Source organism: Monodelphis domestica, chromosome 2, assembly GCF_027887165.1.
Source record: "Monodelphis domestica isolate mMonDom1 chromosome 2, mMonDom1.pri, whole genome shotgun sequence".
NCBI lineage: Eukaryota > Metazoa > Chordata > Mammalia > Didelphimorphia > Didelphidae > Monodelphis > Monodelphis domestica.
In genome coordinates this window covers 283,882,854-283,903,322 of record NC_077228.1, presented here as the reverse complement: position 1 = coordinate 283,903,322, position 20,469 = coordinate 283,882,854, and the positions used below count along the sequence as shown (strand labels likewise).

The following is a 20,469-nucleotide window of genomic DNA, read 5'->3' as shown; positions in this document are numbered from 1 at the left end:
TCTGAGCAGGACTACTCCTTTCAAGTTATAGGTCTCTTGGTCTAGAGCTTGCTGAGGAACTGTCTCCATGGTAGCTCTAGTGTATAAGACCATAGCTCTGAGGGCCAACTGACCCTTCTTTTCTGTAGGCCCAATCTGCCAAATATCTTCGGGAAAGGGTTTATCTATAGGATATTTTCTTAGATGATCTTTCAGGTACACCCTAACTCTGAGGTCTCTCTGTTCCTCAGTAAGGACAGGCCATGGAAGATCCCTGCCTTCCCAAGCCTTCTCTTTTCCAAGTTAAACATCACCATTTGAGGATAACCTAATTCAGAGGAGCCTCTTCAAATGGAACTTACAAGGGTGGTTACAACAGGGCTGAGGAAGAATCTTGGCTGGATGAGACCAATGATGATGCCTGGAGCAAGGCAGTATTTTGAAAAACATCTTAGAGTTTTAGTGGTCTGCAAGTTCAATGCGGGTCAGGTCATTGGTGAGTGTGATGTGGCAGCCAAAAAATCTAATGTGGTCTTGGCCTGCATTGAAAAGCAGAGTCATTTCTAGGGACAAGGACTTGCCATTCTCTCAAATCGGTAGTATGTATTTCTAGTTGAAAGCATCTTGGGTAACCAGGATTCTGAAGGGCTTTGAGTTCATGTAAAGGACAGAAAGGAGTGGAGATTTTTAAAAGCGAAGAAGAGGGGACTCATAATGACATCCAAACAAACAATTTCTCTCAGGAACTTCTACTGGTGTCTGGGGCTAAACAGAACAAATCCAATACAGTCCTCTAAATACTGGAAGTTATAAGGAATGTACATCTTGGAAAAGAAAAGAGGAAGGAAGTGTGGTAAGAAGGTGGCAAAGAGCTGTCTTCAAGCCTCTATAGGGGTTCCATGTAGATTAGATTTGTTCTGTTTGGCCCTGGAGAGCCACCAGGAGAAATGCATGCAAGCCACAAAGAAGCAAATACAGGCTGATGTCTGGAAAACTTGCTAACAGTTAAAAATATCCTTAAGTGGAAGCCATGGTGGTTAGCACTCAAGAGACCTTTAAACAGAAGGTGGATGACCAACCACTTACCATGTATATAGACTGAACCAGATGGCCATTCCAACTCTAAAAATCTGTGACTAAGCAGAGAAGTCCAAGGGCTAGTCTCAGAACTATCCCCATTTCCTGCACACCTGGTTCTTTTTATCTAAAAGATTGCTGAGGGGGAAGGGAGAGGGTCTAGAACAAGGATGAGGTGACAAATGAGATAAATAACAGCTTTTTTTGGTGTTCACATTCAACATCCATATGCCTCAGCTTCAAATTAATTTCTTCCACCTTCCAAAAAGGAAGAAAGAGAAGGCTAAAGTAGCCCCAACCATGCCACAGAGCAAGTCAGAATGTGACTGTACTTGCCAGGTTCTAAAACAGAACAGGGCCAACAGGGCCAAGAGAAGCTCTGTCAGGCACTTAATCCACTACAATTCAAGTCTAACCAGAGATACCATGGCACTTCCTGTGTCAGCCTCCCTTCTCCCCACAGCACTTCTTTAGTTTTGTCCTTTAGGTGCCCCCAAGTCTTGTAGTCCTAGGAGCCATGAAAAAATTATAGAACAGTTCATGTGTCATCCATCTCAATCCCTACCAAAGTGGGGAAGGTAACAGACTTCCTGAGGAACTTCAGTCCATGTTCACTGAGGGCCCTTCCACATCTCGGGCAGTAGCACTAAGCAGCTCCCTCCGGATTTCGGGAGATAGTTGTGGGTGGGGCTGCAGGCGAAGAAGCTCTAGCAAGGCCTCCTTCTGTTCTGTGGCCAGATCAGCTTTATAGCGCTGAGCCAGGGTTAGCAGGCTCTGGTGCCAAAGAACGGGCAGCTTTCGCTGCTCAGTCCGGAAGGCTAGGAAGTGGAAGACCAAGGCATCCAATACCCGGAAGGGCAATGCATATTTCTTGTCCAGCAGCAGCCGAAGGAAGATACTGTTGGCTCCACTGTATTCCATCTCAGCAATTTTCAGCATGGCCGCACTGAGGGGGAAGGAGAAGCAGAAACATAAAGACAGATGAACATCTTGGGTCACTGTTACCTCTAAGGGTTTTCAGTTGGGAAATAGCCTGGGATAGAACAGTCAGATTTTGGGACCTTGAAGCTTAAGATGAGCTTATTGGAGACAAAAATTTGGCTGGGATGGAGAAAAGAGCATTATTGAATAGAAACTCTTAGGGGGCAGGTAGCACAACTATCTTACATTGTTAATTAAATAATATGAACAGCAGATTAGTGAAGCAGAATCAGAGGACCTGGGTTGAAATACTGCCTCTGAATACTACTGCTGTCACTTAAGTACCTGGATGGCCTCAATTTCCTTATCTGTAAAAACATGACTTTGGATTTGATGGCCTTTAAGGGCCCTTTTAGTTCTTAAATATGTGATCTTATGATCTCTAGATCTTACATTCTGGGGTAAGTGAAGGGCATTTTACCTAGATTTTAAAATTATGGGAGTTAGGGCTGAAAGGAACTTTAACACTTAGAGGACTAGAACAGAAGAATAACTTGAAGGACCAAGCTGCATCAATTGAAGCAGTATACCTTAAAGTCAAGTTATAATATTTTCCACCAACTGATCTACCTGGCCCTTCTAATATTAAAGATTGTGACAACTGAAATTTTGACAGACAGTATTCCTGGGTATTAAATGTATTTATTAATAGACTGGTCAGGACAAATTTAATCTGGTCAAATGATTCTCAATGCCCCAAAATATAAAAAAACACAACAAAACAAAAAACAACCCTTACTTTCTGTTTTAGAATCAATACTGTGTTATCAGTTCTAAGGCAGACAAGGGCTAGGCAATAGGGGTTAAGTGACTTGCCCAGGGTCACACAGCTCGGAAATGTCTGAGGCCAGATTTGGACCTAGGACCTCCCATCTCCACACCCAACTCTCAATCCACTGAGGCACATATCTCTAACCCTCCCCCCCTACCATTATTCAGCCTTTCCCTTGAACATCCCAAGACATCTCTAATTGGTAAATAGCTAACTGGGAGGTGGTCTATTAAAACTCTCACCCCCTCCACATCCACACAGATTATGGTGGAGAGCTCACCAGGAAGAGCATTTTCTCTTCCTTAATTATTAATTGGGTTTTTTTGGTGGAGGGGAAATATTCCTTGGAGTTCCTAAGAACAAAGGAAATGAAAAAGTCAACAGACTGATTAGAACCTCTAATCCAGGACCCAGATATAGGAATAAGAGTATATAAAAAATAAATTCTCTCAAGACTATATAATCTACCCTTCCCATTTTAAAGATAAATTGAGAATCAAAGAAGAGGCTCAAGATAATAAGCTGGAATTTCAATTCAGGCCTTCCAACTTCAGCCCATGATTCATTTCCACTGTATTAATATAGTATTTTACAGGTTATAATGAAATTTACAGACATTATTTTAATTGATCCATGTGTCTTCATCTCCCTTCCTGCTAATCCTGCTACTGCCACCAAAGGCCAGGCTGGAGAAAAACAAAGCCCCTGGATCTCACACTTGCATCTTTACCCTGGCCATTTTACCCCAGCTTACTACCACTTTTTTTTTAACCCTTACCCTCTATCTTAGAATTGATACAAAATATTGATTCCAAGACAGAAGAGCAGCAGTAAGGGCTAAAAAATTGGGGTTGAGTGACTTGCCCAGGGAAGGCTCTGAGTCTACATTTGAATCCAGGACCTCTGATGACCAGGCCCAGCACTCCATCCACTGTGCCACCTAGCTGCTTTAGCTTCCCACCACTTTTAAGATTGGCCATCAAATCACCATTACCACTGCTTCTGGAAAGGCCATGTTAATGAACTCTTATTTCCCTCATCATCTTTGGAATTTCCAAATCATAGCCCCAAACTCTTGTGTGTGTTTTCTCCCCCATTAGAATGGAACCTCCTTTAGGGCCTGTTCTCCCTCCATTTTGTACTTGTATCCTCAGCACTTAGCACAGTGTTTGGAGCACACTAAGGAGGGAAAGGAAAACAAGCATTTATTAAATGCAAACTCTATGTCAGGTGCTTTTCTAACCCTTTTATAAATACTATTATCCCCATTTTACAGTTGAGGAAACTAAGGCAATGGAATTTAAGTCACTTCTCCAGGTTCACAAAGTGTCTAAAGCTGAATTTCAACTCGAGTCTTCCAGACTAGCCCCAGTGCTCTATGTCTTATACTATATCTGCAATTCATTCACTCTTGTCTTCACAGCAGCCCTGTGAGGCACAACAAATATTTCCCTCTTATTTTACAAAGGAGGAAATGGAGGCAGCGCAGAGTTAAAGGTCTTGGGTTCAAGTCCCAGTTCTGTCACTTACAAGTCACTTCACCCTGGCCCTGGCTTCCTCATGTATCAGCAAGGAAGCTGACCCCATGACTCCTTTGTCCATTCCTGCTCTTGTTTCTTACTTGCCTTCAGTTCATTCAGTCAACAAACCAGGACTTAACCAGTGAAGGTTGGATTCCTAATCCAGGGGCCTTTCCACTGAATGGTGCGGCTGCCTCTCAATCTAAGCCAGTGACCACAACATATAAGCCAAGGAAGTGACCCAACTCACACTTCCAGGCTGGGCCCCAACTCTGCCCTGCATCAGTTTCCTCATCCTTGAACTGTTTGGGAGCGTTGACGGACAAACAGACAGGGCAGCAGAGGGGAACCTCCAGTACCTTGAGTGCAGCACCGGGATGGAGCACTTGGTGATGATGCTGCCCACGATGATGGCCTCCCGAAGGGTGCAGGTACCGGATTCACACAGGGGGATCAGGATCCCTGGGGAGGTCAGAGAAGGGACCATCAGTGAGGACAGTCAGAGTTTAACCACAGCTTGGCTGAGCTTCAGCCACTGTACCCACTTCAAAAGGGCTCGTTCTGGACCTACCTTTGAACCATGCCCCAGGCTTGAACAATGCCTTCTTGAGAGCCATGTAGAGGTGAAAGTTAAGGCGTTTGTACTCAGCAATGTCATCCCGCACACGGGGGAGGAGCACCAAGTTGTAGAAGCGCTGGGCCATTCTCTCCTTGAGATTAGATGAGAATATCCTGGGAGTAGAAGTTTCAAGATCAATCACAGATGAGATGGGTGTTGGGGGAGGGGCGGGTAAACTATTACCTTCTGTCAGTTATCAATTCTAAGATAGAAGAGTAGTAAGGACCAGGCAATCAGGGTTAAGTGACGTGTCAAGGGTCACACAGTTAGGATATATCTGAGGCCTGATTTGAATACAGGTCCTCATAGTTCCAGGCCTGGTGCTTTATCCACTATGCTACCCAGATGCCACCACAGATGAGATTTTAAAGCAGCACTTTGTAAAATGCAACATGCTAGATGAACATGAAGTACTAATGATATTATTTGTTTATATTATTATTATTATTATTTGATACAGCCTGGTCTGTTAAATATCACTCTGGATGCTATGGGCAAAGCATTTGCTTGAAATGAAAAGTCTACCTTTCTTGCACTTATGCAGGAGGAGCCTCAGGTATTCCATACCAGGACTATTGTGAAAAAAGCAGAAAAAGCCCTGAGGTGGCATCAGGGGTCCTTTGTCTGAATACTCATTTTGCTGCTTATTGTGTGGCCCTGAGCAAGTCACTTCATGTTATTGAGCTTTTGTTCCTCATCTGTCAAATGAAGAAATATGACAGAATGGCTTCTGAGGAACTTTCCTAATAAATCAATAGCCCTCTGCATCACTTATCCACTTCTACCTCTTCAACAGCTACAATTACAGGGCAGACTGGGGAGAATGGGTGAGAAAGGCTGACTAAGGGCTACTCGGAGCTTTTAAGGGAAATGCTTCTCTAGCACACGTGGCAAAATCCTAAACAAGGACATGTTGGCCACTGTCTCTTCTCCATCCTGGTCAAAAACTAGCAAAAAGGAGTGAAGATGTCACAAAATACCAAGCAATTCTTCATGACACCCCAGAGCATTGTGAAGAATTTGTAAAAGGCCAATACCCCTGACCCAGATCCTAAGGCATGGCCAATGGAGCAGTGGTGACATCTAGGAATGAATATGACCATCTTAGGAGACAGTAAGCCTAAAGAGACATCAGGTCTCTAGGCTCTCCCTTCTTTGACTCAACTATCACAAATCTGCTGAAATAGCCTTCTTAGACACAGATTTGACCAAAGAACTCTTCTGGGACTCCTCCATAGGTTATGGATAAAAATGCATACTCCTTGGCCTGACACTTTTAGTCTTCTACAATTTGACTCCCAAATACTTTTTGAGCTTATTTCCATTTGGTCTCCTTTATTTACTGAATAGTTGAGGCAAATGAGATTATCTAATAGCTACCCTCTGATCTTGTCCAGCATTCAGCCCCCACTGGTTCCTTTGCTTCTAATCTCTGCATTAGCCTTTTCTGCCTAATTTCTCCTGCTGAGATTATCTTCAAATACTAGCTCAGGCACTGCCATCTCCATCTAGACTCTTCCATCTAAAAGGAGCTTCTTCTTCATCCATTTGTAAAGTATTTTATTTGGACTTCCCTCCAATCCCCAAAGTACTCTTTGAAGGTGTAGATTGTGTACCATCTTGGGTATTTGCTAGTACAGTGGTTAGAGTTCAGAACCTAAAGTTAGGAAGATCAGAATCCAAATTCAGTCTTAGACATTTATTGTGTGCCCTTGGACAAGTCACACCATTTGCCTTGGTCCTTTCAACTGTAAAAAAGGAATAATAATGACACCTTTCTCACAGAATTGTTGTATCAAATGAAATAATATTTGTAAAGTGTTTAGTCAGGGATATATAAATGCTTATTCCCTTCCCCTATCTATCTTTGTATCCTGAGCTCCTGGCACCAGTGAGATACAGTTAAGTACTTAAATAATAATATTGAATTGAACTGAAATATAAGAGAGGAGATAGAAGGTGGCAAACCATGTGATTAAGAGGCTATATGTTAGGGCAAGTCAAGGTCAGCATGGCAAAGGGAGGGAGGGCCTCTCCTCTATATTGACCCTACTTTTTGCTTTGGTCCCCTTTACCTGGTGGCCTGGTACATGGCAGCTGCAGTCCAGCTCTCAGGCTCTGTGATATAGAGGATCTGCTCCCAGTTGGAGAGAGCGGGAATAATTTTGAATGCCTTGGGAAGTTTGCCACTCCGGTACTTGGATAACACCTGGGGTGAAAAGGAAACCAGAGAGGAAAATAGTGAATAAAAACCAATTGGTATTATTATAGCAGAGATCTGACCACGTCACTCAAGGAACTCACTGGTAGGGAGTGGGGGAAGTGAAAACAGGTTGCATAGTAGATAAGTGAAGAAAACTTGTTTTTGTTTAGCAATAAACATAATTTAAGTACCTGTTGTATTTAAATATTCTCCATCATAGTTCCTTCCCTCAATGCCATAGCTTTTACCTCTTTGACACCTCTGTAGACTTCTAGAACCCGGGGGTCCAGCTGGGGCATAGGACAACCTGACACTTCAGACATAACAGTTTCCACCTCAGTCTTCTTCTCTGTCAATTTCTCCATGATGATGTCTGCCAGTGTGCGCCTGGGGTCAGAAGGAAGAGGTACAGTTGTGATAATGGTCAGATGGGGTTAACTTTTACAGCTATCATCTGGCCCTACATTCTCCAGCTTTTGCTTTGATGATAAAATATCTGGCAGATAAGGTTGACTACCCCATTCCTGATGAAAAGAACAGAGCTAAATAGAAAATTTGACATTTAAACACAAAATTCAAGAGAAACACAAAAAAGTAAACATGATAGAGAAATCATGAGACTCAATAAAGCAAAACTGTTTACATTCCCATGCTAATTCCTAAGAACTTAAAAAAAAATTATTAGAATAGTTAGAAGCAAGCAGTCTACAGAGACAGAGAGCATGGGTATGAGTCAATTATTTTAAAGAATGATCTTAAAAAAAAAGGAGTGAGAGAAGTAGAATGGGGGAAAATATCTAACATAAAAGTATACAAGGAAGATATTTTAAAGTGGATGGGGGTGGGGCAGCTGGGTAGCTCAATGGATTGAAAGTCAGGCCTAGAGACGGGAAATTCTAGGTTCAAATCTGGCCTCAGATCATCTTACCCAATAGGGAAATAGAAGAGAAAGGGTATGGGGGGGGGGGGGGGAAGGAAAGAATGATAAAAAGGAATGTAGATTAAGGGAGGAAGTGGTCAGAATCAAAGCAGACTTTTAAGGCAGGACAGGATAAAAAGAGGGAAGATAAATGGAAGAAAAATATGGACAGAGGGAAAAACACCGTATTATAACTATAAATGTGAATGTAATGAGCTTACCCATAAAAGCAAAGCAAATAAAAGAATGAATTAGAACCCAGAATACAATAATATGTTGTTTACGAGAAATATGCTTGAAACAGAAGAACATACATACACTAAGTTAAAATAAGGAGATAGAACAGACTCTTATGCTTCAGCTGAAGTAAAAAAGGCAAGGGTAGCAATCATGATATTAGATAAAACAAAAGCAAAAAAGACAATTAAGAGATACACAGGGAAATTGCATTTTGATAAAAGGTACCAGAGATAGTAAAATAATATCAAACACTTTAACATCAAGTTTATCTCATAAAGGCTTTCCTTAAATATTTAGGGAACTGAGGCAAATTTGTAAAAACAAGAGCCATTGACCAACTAATAAATTGTCAAGGGATGAGTTTTCAGAAGAAATTAAAGCTATCTATAGTCACAGGGGAAAATAAATGCTCTAAATCATTGAACAGAGAAATGCAAATTAAAACAACTCTGAGGTAACCAACTCATATCTACCAGAAATGACAAATGCTAGAAGGGATAAGGGAAAATAGGTACACTGATGAACAGCTGATGGAGTTGTGAACTGGTCCAACCATTCTAGAGAACAATATGAAACTATGACCAAAGGGTTATAAAATCTTTTGATCCAGCAATACCACTACTAGGTCAGTTTCAGAAAGAGATCAAAGAAAAAAGGAAAAGGACCTATATGACAAAAATATTTATTGTAACTATTTTTGTTGTGGCAAAGAACTGGAAACTGAAGGGATGCCCCTTTGGGGAATGGCTGGACAAGTTGTGGTAGGTATGGGATTCTGAAGAAATATTATTGTGCTATAAGAAATGATGAGGGGGACGGTATTGGAAAAATGGGAAGTCTTGTATGAACTGATGCAGGGTGAAGTGAACAGCACACAGAGATTTTTAATATAATGATCAACTGTGAAAGACTTTAACTACTCTAATGAAGAAAATGATTCAAGACAGTGTCATGATAAAAAAAATGTTATCTACTTCCAGAGAAAGAACTGATGAAATCTGAGTACAAAGTATAGTTTTCATTTTCTTTTGCAATATAACTAATATGGAAATATTTTATATAATTTCACATGTTTAACTGATATCATATTGCTTGTCTTCTCCATGGGTAGGGGAAAGATGAGAGGGAGAGAATTTGGAATTCAGAATGCTAAATATGAATTTTTTAAAGAGGTTAACTATTCCCCCCCAAAGCCTATCCACTATCCATCCACTACCTCTTCTTCATATATGGTTATGATTCACATGGCTGGCTTTGTCAGGGAATGAGATTTGTCATCCAAGAGGAACATGTCAGCTGAACTGAAGCTTTTGTCACTGAAGCCCTACTCAGATGTCTCACTGAGGAATGACTGAGATTAAGTGAAACAAACTCTTACAGCTCTCCTGAGCAAGAAGGGCTTTGGGTACAGTCCCGAAACAGATAGCAGGTCTGTCAATAGAGGATCAGACTTGGAGGATTAAGAGTCGCTGAACACCAGAGCTTGTTCATTATGAGAAGACATCTTTGGCTACATTAAGTCCTTTGAAAACTGCCTGTTCCTATCTCCAAACCATTTATCTATAGGGGAATGGCTCTTATTCTTAAAGTTGGTTTAAAAAAAAAAAACAAACTCTTACCTTCTATCTTATAATCAATACTAAGTATCAGTTCTACGGCAAAAAAGCAGTAAGGGCTAGGCAATGGGGGTTAAGTGACTTATCCAGGGTCATACAGCAAGGAAGTGTCAGAGGTGGCCAGGCTAGACTTTCAATCTACTGAGCCACCTAACTGCCTCCATTTAGTTCCTTGTATATCTTAGATATGTTCTTTATCAGAAAAATCTGCTGCAAATACTTCTTTCCCAGTTACCTATTTCTCTTCTATCTTTTAAGTACATTGGTTTTGTTTTCTGGCCACAGCAACTCACAAGACTGCTATCTGGAACAATGGAAACAGTGAAAAATTTAGTCAGAGGAGCATAGGTGGAATTCTAGCTCAGACATTTGCTACCTGTCTGACCTTGGGCAAATCACTTCCCCTCTATGGACCTCAGTTTCCTCATCTGTAAAAAGGGGGCTGGAGTAGATGAGACTCTAGAAGTTTCTTCTAGTTTTAAATCTGGGACCCTGAGATGGTGTATAAAGGCAACATTATCTGGACTGATGTTGGAACACTCTCACAGATACTTGGGGATTTGAATTTTAGAGCCAAGAACTTCAAGCACTCAACTTTGTTCATTCTTACTCAAATGTACTTTTTGGATGGAAATCTTTCTCAAATATATACTTCTCAGCAGTCTTAAAAAAGCTTGAATGGAATGTAACCTTTTTTTGATGACCCAAGGCCATCATCATGGAAACCAACTACTGTACTTTGCAGTAATTCAGTGAGGCTCACAGAGGTTTTAAGGCAGCTGGCATCTACACTAAATAATCCAGGTAGCTTTGTCCTTTGCATTCTTATGACTGCTTCTTATAGTTTTTCTATCTTGACTTTTGCAGTCAAGGGTCACTTAGAATCAAAGAATCTTCAAGCCGAAAGGGATCTTAAGAGATATATTGCAGTCTAACCTTCCACTCAGTGTAGAAAGAACTTCTCCACGACATTTCTGAGAGCAATTCATTCTTGTTTGTAATACTTCCTGAAATGGCCCACTATACTAAAAAGGCAAACTGCTCCACTTTTGAACAACTATTCCAATGGCTAAAATACTCTTTCATATGCTAAATGTGAACTTGTCTTTCTGTAATGTCCCACCCTTGGCCCAAGCTCTGTCCTTTGAAACTACAGAATTCACCTAATTTCTTTCAAAATGACAATCCTTCAGGTTTCAGAGGACAACGATTATAATACAAAATATATTTTAGAGTTGAAAGGAACCACAACAGTTAGTCCAATCATATCCCAAAAAGGATCCCAACTAAAGCATACCCAACAAATAGACAGTTAGCTTTGTTGGCAGACCCCACACCACAGCCCCTTTTCTGCACCTTAACGCAGCCTCTTTCACTTTGAGAAGGCTCAAATTATTAGGAAGTCTTCCTGATGGCATCAGGCCTCCATCTGCCTCTCTCAGCTTCTGCCCACAGCTCCTGGTCTTGCCTCTGGTCCAAATAGAATTTCTCTTTCATGTGACAGTTCTTCAGATAAATGGTGTAATTGTGTCCTGCCCTCTTATGTGCCCACCCCACCCTAATCTTTTTTAGGCTAAAAATGTCTTACTTTCTCAGGGTTAAATATTCCCAAATTCTTCAACCACTCCTTAGATCATATGATCTTGAGTTTACACACCATCCTGGATCACTCTCCTCTAGGCTTGGGGTAGTTTATCAATGTGCACCCCCAGGACTGAATGTACTGTATGTGGGGCACAACCAGGCCCTTTCATCTCCCTCGTTCCAGTTATCCCAGAACTAGGAATTCAACCTCAAGCTTTTTTGACCGTCATATTACACTGCTGATTCATGTTCAGTTTGTAGTATATTAAAATACATTTTATACAAACACCATTAAGGGAAGTTTTTTTCCTCCCATTCTATACTTTTGTACTGGAGTATATTTTCCTGAGCAAAGTACTTATAAGTCTTCCCATTTCTCTCTATTAAATTAATAACACATTTATACACCAACAATTTTAAAGTCTGCAAAATGTTTAATACATATTACCCCATTTGGTACTTAAAAATCTGTGTGGTAAGTACTATAGATTATTATTATACCCATTTTGCTGAAGAATAAGCTGTAGTTTAGAAGAAAGATGGACTTGTGCAGGATCACAGAGCCAATAAGTATCACAGACAGGATTTATGATTTAGTTTTGCAAATCAATACAAGATTAATATTCTATCCATTATACCAAAACACTTCTTGTTAGGAATTTTTTTCCACCAGTTGAAATCTTTTTGGATCCTGATCCTGTCATCCACAACATAAATATCAGCTATAAATTTGATAAATTTCCCTTTTCTTAAGTAACAGATAATAAAGTTTAACAGGCATGCCACTAGGGACAACCTCCTCCAATCTGATACCAATCAATAAATCAATGTGTTTTGAGCAGCTAACTGTATTATCATCTAGTTATATCTCTTTAGAGCCTGAACAAAAAAATGAGAGAGGTTTTTCAAATGTCTTGCTGAAACCTATTCTGTCTCCTGGGTCAAAAATTGGCAAAGAGAAGTGAGGAAACTCAGGAAGTCACAAAATATTGAGGTAATTTTCGGAAATGTTCCAAAGAATTCAGATTAAGTGATTGAGAGACAAACATCTAGAGCAATCACAGGGAACTCCCAAAGGGGCTGAGGAAATATCTCAAGGATGCACATGATCATTAAAGAGGAAGGCAAGAAGTGAAGGAAGATGCCATTAAAATACTTAAATGGCTGTGGAATGAAAATCAGTCAGTCAATAAACAATTATTAAGAACTGTCTATGTCCTAGGCATTGGGCTAAGGGCTCAGGATAGAGCTTTGGGAAGCTCACTATGTAACGGGAGAGATAAAAAGCAAACAACCATGTACAAATAAGCTATATACAAGATAAATAGGAAATATTCAACAGATGGAAAGCACTATCATTAAGAGGGAGTGGGAATGGCTTCATGTAGAAAGTGGGGATTTTAGCTGGGACTTGGAGTCAGGGAAAACAGGAAGCAGAAATAGGTATATAATAGGGAGGGGGAGAACTGGAGGGGGTATTAGAAGACTATAAAGGTAGAGGCAGGTTATGAAGGGCCAATAGAATGACCAAGGATTTTATATTTGATCCTGGAAGTGATAGGGAGCCACTAGAGATTATTGAGTAGGAACATGACCTGCATTTTAGGAAAACCACTTTGAAAGCTGAGTGGCAGATGGACCGATCTGAGGAGAGACTTAAGGCAGGCAGACCTACCAGCAGACTACAGCAAGAGCCCAGGCATGAGGTGACTGAGGGCCTATACCATGATGGGGGCAATGTTAGAGGAAAGAAAGGACATAGGTGAGAAATGTTACAAAGCTGGAACAGTAAGCTGTAGGGCATGTGTTACACAACATTGTCAGTTCACACCAGTGTAGAGTTCAGAGAGAATTGCCCAAGAGGAAGGTCTGGAGACCATAAGAGTGCTATATTCCAGAGTGCACAACTTCTAAAGATTCTGAGGGACAATTGACAAGAGTATGTGAAGAAACAGCTATCGTGTTGTAACTACGAGGAAAGAACTAGCAGTATCTTGCTGAGATGAAAAGAACCTAGGAGAAGAGGACTGGTAAAGCATACAAGGGCCTAAAAGGGACATCAATGAAACAGCCAAAGGGATAAAGTGCACACTGGAAAGAAAGAAAGAAAAAGAAGAAAAGGAAGAGAAAATGATGGAAAGTTGACATATTTGGAGAAAATGTTTTGTTTGGTGATAGGGCTATCTCACTTTGGTATTTGTGCATCTAGTATCTAGCACAAAGCAGTTGCTTAATAAACTTATTAACAAATATAAAATATACATATTTACATAATACCACTCCCTTCTGCCTATACTACAATCCAGGCATACTAGACTACATGCTGCCCTTCCTACATAACACCCCTGCTTTTTCAGTGGTTATCCTTCCCCATGCCTCCAACATTCACTGCCTTCAATTTTATCTCCTGGCTTCCTCTAAGATACAGTTCAAGGGGCAGCTAGGTGGCTCAGCAGATTGAGAATCAGGCCTAGAGAAGGGAGGGCCTGGGTTCAATTCCAGCCTTAGATATTTGCTAGCTGTGTGACTTGGACAAGTCTCTTAACCCCCATGGCACAGCCCTTTCTGCACTGGAACCAATACTTAGTATCAACTCTAAGATGGAAGGTTAAAAAAAAAAAGGCTCAGCTCAAAACTATTTTCTGACAGGTGCCCTTATACTTAGTGTCTTCTCCCTGATATTACCCTCCATGGGGGGGTTGAGGGTAGGAGGGGGCGAGAGAGGAAGGAAGAGGAAGAGAGAGAGAAAGAGTAAGAGTAAATATACATATACATATAAACAATATACATATAAACAGTCATTTTACTATTCTTTTCCCATTAGAGTATGAGTTCCTCAAGGGCAGGAAACATTTTTTACCTCACTTTATATCCCCAGTACTTGAGCAAAAGCTTAAATAAATGCTTGATGAATGACTAAAGTTTCTTTCAACTACTTCTCTCTCTCTAGTCTCAACCTTATATTGGAAACATATACTAAGTATAAGTTTAATAATTTCTAAAATCAACAAATAACACCTTATTTTAGCTACCATGTGGCAAGCTGGGGAAGAAGTTATGTGAATTTCAGTTTTACTTAAACCTGCTTAGTCTTAGAAATTCTAGCAACCAGGAATGTATACACCCCTACTTAAGGATTAAGTGTTGAGGAGGATGGCCTATGACTGACATGTGCTAGCAAGTAACAAATAAGAAACAACTGACAGACCCCCTGGGCTGTCCTAAGTCAAGCTTAAGTTTCCATCAGTACATGTGAGATGCAGGAAGTGATGTAAAGAATGGTCTATATATTTTTCGTCACTTCCTCTCGCTGGGGTGCTTGCCAAGGCTCTCGCTATCACTCTCACTGTCTCTTGCAGAGACGTTGGGCTTTTGCACATTGGGAGCTCGTGGCTGGGTGGTTGGTATCTTGGAGGTTTGGCATTTGCGGCTTGCCAGTGAGGTGTCTTCCCTGAGTGTCCTTGGTGAGGTGACTGATTCCTCCTTTCCTTGACCTCCAACTCCTATCTGGCTTGCCAAAGCAGAACAATTTCCCTTTCCTCTCTCTCTTCTTCTTAATTTCTTCCTTTGATTGTAATTAAAACTACCACAAAAATCCCAAATTGACTTGAGTAATTTATTAGGACTGAATTAATCCCTGGTGACCACTAGTATAATATATTCAGTCAATAACCCCTAAATTTTACCCCTTACAGTCAGAAGATAAAAAAGGAATGGAGGGAGAATTTGAGGATCTGGGGTCACCAGCTGAAGAAGCAACAAAGTCAGGATTCAAATGCAAATATTGAGATTGTGAATCTAATATTCTTTGTATTAAGTAGTATATACATAGAGATTAGGGATGGGACTCAGAATAAGTAACTCATTACAGGAATTTCCACTTCTTAGGCAGATAATATAGCATCGATTACTTCACCTGGTACAGATTTCTTTGAAAATAATACAAAATCTTATCATTTCCCATATTACAGACTTGGCCTAAAGTGAATGTGGGAAAGGGACAAGAACATTCAAGTCTCAGTTAGAATGGACTGTATAGCTTGAGATAGTTCTATCAGCAAGTATGGACCAAGCTGAATGCAAAAGACTTCACAGTGCCCTGAAGTTATTTGGTCTTTAGTAGTTCATCTTTACCTACATTCTTTCAATGGACAGTCATCCCTTTAGTGGTACTCTTCAGAAAAGACCAGGCTTCAGTAGTGGGGATGACAAATATGCTGGAATAATCAGCTTGCCACTGCAATTTCCCACTGGGAATCAGTTGTCCTATCATTCCAATACAACCATACCTGAGTGGGGGGTTCTTGTTCATGAACATCTCGATGGCTTCCTCATCTTCAGGATTGACAGCTACCTCTGAATCATATCCAGATCCCACCATTGCTGCTGCCTTCTCCAAGGTTGGCCATTCCTCATCCTGGTCCTCTTCATCTGATTCACCACCCTGGGCTTCAGAACCTATGGAAGAAAGGCAATGAACATGGTGAAAGGTCATCAGGGAAGATACAACTTAAATCAATTCCACAAGCATTTGTTAAAATGCTTTCAGTTTGCTGCATTCTGTGCTCCCTGATGTGGGGAACATGGATGAAGTTCTAGTAAAACATCTGCCATGTAGAGCTTATTAAGAAAGCTAAATACACATGAAATAGTAATAATACCAGGATATGATTAAATGTCCGTATGTGTAGTAGCCACTCTTTTTAAAAAAGGAGCAAAGAACTGGAAACTAAAGAATTGGGGAAATGGATAAATAAATAAATGATGGAACTTTGGTGAAATTGAATACTATTCTGTCCTAAAGATGGTTTCAGGGAAACCTGGCAAGATGTATAAACCAATGCAGGGTGAAATGAGCAAACCTAAGAACAATTTATGTAACAATATAATGTAAAGACTAATGCTTTTGGAAAACTTAACTCTAGGATAAGTGAGATGATCAACCATGATTTCAGGAGATTGGTGAGGAGATATATTACACATGTCAAAGTACTTATATATATATATTTTTTTGACATGGTCAAACTGAGAATTTGTTTTGCTTAACCAGGATTATTTGTTACAAGAGAGAACACACATTTTTGTTAATTTTTAAAACCTGAAATTAAATAACTACAGCTTGTTAAGATGAAGTGTGTGCTATGTAGAAGTAGGGAAAAAAGTTAAATCTATGGTCACAATGGTGGGTGGCAGAGGTAGGATCTAAACCTGGATTCTTTAATTTTGAAGCCAGGACTTTTCTGACTGTATAGTGTTGGAATATTCACTTTGTCTTATCTGTCAAATGACATAGTCAGATGAGATGTATCCAGGAGCCAGTGCCAGAAGACTTGGACTAAATCTGACAATGATTCAACATTGTTTAACCTCATTCTCTTTACCTAGTAATATTTTATTAGTATATATATTATCATATATATATGTGGGGCTGAAGCTCAGGAGATAGACTAGGGTTAGATAAAGAAATCTTGAAGTCATTTGTGTGCCTGGCATATAGTAAATGAATTTTAAAAATGTTTTGTCTATCTATATATCTGCACAAAGATAGTTTTACTTTATCTAATTTTGATCATATAACTTACTTGATCTTAGCCTAAATTTGCCAAAAGATATAAAGCCCAGAATATTGTCTTGGGATACATGGAAGTGTCAGCTCCAACCAGCTCTTGGGACTGGCAATTCAGTGTGGAGATTTATACTCTGGAAACTGGGGAATGTTACAAATCAGAGTTTGATCTATTTCTTTTCTTTTGACTTCTAGACTTTAAGATATAAAGAAAACATCAGTTACACAGATTAAGCTTAGAAGCATATGGAAAGTCTGATATTTAGACATTTATGAGCACACTGCTGGGTTATAACTACAATTAGTTATTACAATTAGTTACAATTAAGTAGTGTGATTGTGGTCATGAACCAGCAAAGGAGTCTGAGAAGGAACGGTCACACATGAAAGCAGAGAACTACTGTCTGAAAACCTAAAGAAGAGAGGTTGGTGAATAGTGGTAAATATAAGAGAGAGGTCGAGGATAAAAATAATAAAAGAGGTAATCAAATAAAAAAATGTTGTATTTGACACTTTTCAGTTATTATTATCAGATGATCTCTAAAGTTCTACCCAAGGGCAGAATTTTGAAAATTTCAGTGAGAAGGGAAAAAAAGTGAGTGATCACTATTGGGGAGTTCTCCCTTTTTGTCATGGCTTCCTTGTCACAAAGCCTGATCCAGGCAGTTATCAAACACTTATTGTCATTTTTGTGTTAGGCACTGTGCTTACACTGGTATACAAAAGTAAAAACAGTAGCTGCTTCCAAGGAACTCGATCTAACGAGAGAAACAACATGTAAACAACTATATGTGAATAAAATATATTCAGAAAAAAGTGAAGATAATCACAGCAGGAAGATATTAGCATTAAGGAGGATTGGCAAAAATTTCTTGTATATAGAAGGTGATTTTTTTTTTTGCTGAAATTTGAAAGAAGTCAGGAGGCAGAAGTGAGGGAGAGAATTACAGGTAAAGAGGGAATCAATGAAAAGAGAAGAGAGATGGAATGTGCTGTCCGAGGAACAGCAAGAAAGCCAGTTTCCTTGGACAGCTGAATACATAGAAGGCTGTAAGGTATTAAAAAAAAAAGACTGCAAAGGTAGGAAGGAGCCAGGTTATAAAAGGCTTTAAAAGCTAAACAGGATCTTAAATTTGATCCTAAAGATAAAAGGGAGAGACTAGTATTTAATGAATGCAAAAATTATATCAGACTGGCACCTTAGAAATAACAATTTGACAGTTTAGTGGAGGATGAACTGGCCTGGGGAGTGACCTGGCTACTACCACAATCTAAGGATGGGGTGATGAGCATCTGTATCACGATGGTGGCAGTGTCAGAGGAGAAAAAGGGACATATAGAAATTTCTATAAGGTAGAAATCACAGGACTTGCCAACTGATTGAAAATAGTAGAGCAAAGGAGAAGGAAATATGAAGGATAACACCTATGTTGCCAGGTCCCTAAAAGTAATAGCAAAATTGGGATTTTAGAGGAAAGATAAGGAGTTCAGATTTGGACATAATAACTTTGGGCAGTCTATGGGATTTGTATATTGAGATGTCCCAGTCAGTTAAAGATATGACATTGGAGATTAGGGCTGGATAAAAAGATCTGAAAATCACCTGCATATAGTCTATAATTGAATCCATGCAGGCTGAGACCACCAAATTAAATTGTAGAGAGGAGTAAGAGAGCATATACATTGGGGCACATTCATAGTTAGAGGGCTTCACCACAGTAGAAGATCTAGCAAACGAGTCAGAAAAGGAGCTATCAAACAGACAAAGGAGAACCAAGATATAAGCAAGACGGAAATGGGAAATCTTGGGTTCAAATCTAGCCTCAGCCCCTTCCTTGCTGTGTGACCCTGGGGAAGTCACTCAATCCCCATTACCTAGCCCTTTCTAAGACAGAAGGCAAGGGTTAAAAAAAAAAAGGGAAGAAGAGGTGGGTGGACTCCATTGTCAAAAACTGTAGAGATTTGGCAATTAAGAAATCACTGGTATCTTTGGAGAGAGCAGAACCGATAGAATGCAAAAGCCAGTCAGCAAAGAGTTAAGAATGAGAGGAAAGTTACCTGAAAGTTATTGTTAATTGTAAAGTCTTCTCAAATTGAACCAAAAAGAGGGAGCCATAGAGGCTGACAGAAAGCAAGAAAGAACGGATCAAGTAAGGTTTTTTTTTTTTTTTTGACGAAAAGGGAGACGTGGGCATATCCATGTCAACATGGAATCTAGAGGTCCCCGGACCTGTAGCTTGGAGGGAGAATTTGGTGATCCCCAGTTTATTTAGTTTGGAGGTAGAAACCCTAGTTTTGACCTTGTCACAAGAGAATGCCTCCCTGAGGGAAAGCCTACACTGATCTCAGACTAATAATAGACTTTAAGATGTCAAATGACTCTCCAGGTCTCTACAAGATCCTCCTTCCTAGGATTGAACTCAGGACCTTCAGCTTGAGAGACTGACGCGCTACCTCCAGTGCCAAATCCTAAAGTCTACTGTTAGAAAAGCATCTAATATATAGGAGAGTTGGAAGATTAGTGAGAAAATGCTTTTACGGAATCTAACCTACCAGTTTCACGAAAGCTCCGCCTTAAAGCTTCTCAGCCCCTCCCTTAAACATCCCCAATTTGCAGCGTAGGCCAGCCTCGAACCCCTCACTAACCCAGCTTCGTGGTGAGCTTTCTGGACTCGGTTCGGTCACCCGACCCATGTTCGGCTTCTAGCTCTTCTTGCTGTTCTCGCGCCTGCTGCAGGATCCGCCGGGTCAGGCGGGGCCCCACGTACTCTTCTTCCTCCGTCCGGTGGCCTCGGTCCCTCCGTTTCTCCCGGCCTCCAGGCTGTACGGAGTCACCAGCTAGGATCTGGTCTGCCAGCGGGGTATGCTTTGGCTGCCCTGCGGCCTTGCGGGACGCCTTGATCTTGGGCATGGTCTCCAGTACCCCTTCTCAAAAACACGTGGGGAACTGGCAAAAATGTGCACGGCGCCGGCGCCCAGCTCCGCGTAATTCTCTGCTCCGCCCAAATTTACAAGACAAGCTCCATGGGTGGAGCGCAGCGTCTCCAAGTGGTCGGAGGCTAGAAATTCAGCTTCCGATGTCACTCCGGCCCCGCCCCCTGCAGAAATACGTCACCAGGACGCGTCGAGATCCTTCTGTAAAACGACTTGTATTATCTAAATTGGATTTCTTATTGCTCATTGTAGCTGCAGTCCTAGCTTGGATGTGTTTTATCTTCCTGAGATCAACGTTTAAGTTGCCAGTCGATTCTTAGAAACCTCCCGCACCGCTAAGTGTAGGGAAAGTGGGCGGAGCTCCTAGTCGGGGCGACGGCCCAACCCTAGGCACCTCCGCCATTTACGCTCTCCACGGGACACTTTGTTTTATATACCACTTCCGGGTTCAGATTTAGT

At 40.7% G+C, this 20,469-nt stretch overlaps 1 protein-coding gene across 1 annotated transcript; it reads right to left on the bottom strand.

Moving 5' to 3' along the window:
* Nucleotides 1-1,239: 1,239 nt before the first annotated feature.
* Nucleotides 1,240-20,437, bottom strand: BYSL (bystin like). The gene is made up of 7 exons (XM_001379904.4): nt 19,723-20,437; nt 15,800-15,968; nt 7,400-7,538; nt 7,024-7,157; nt 4,901-5,061; nt 4,689-4,791; nt 1,240-2,002 (listed from the first exon to the last, which is right to left on the bottom strand). The coding sequence occupies exons 1-7, from the start codon at nt 19,985-19,987 to the stop codon at nt 1,657-1,659; spliced, it is 1,317 nt and encodes a 438-aa protein (XP_001379941.2). The 5' UTR covers nt 19,988-20,437; the 3' UTR covers nt 1,240-1,656.
* Between the last annotated feature and the right edge of the window lie 32 nt (nt 20,438-20,469).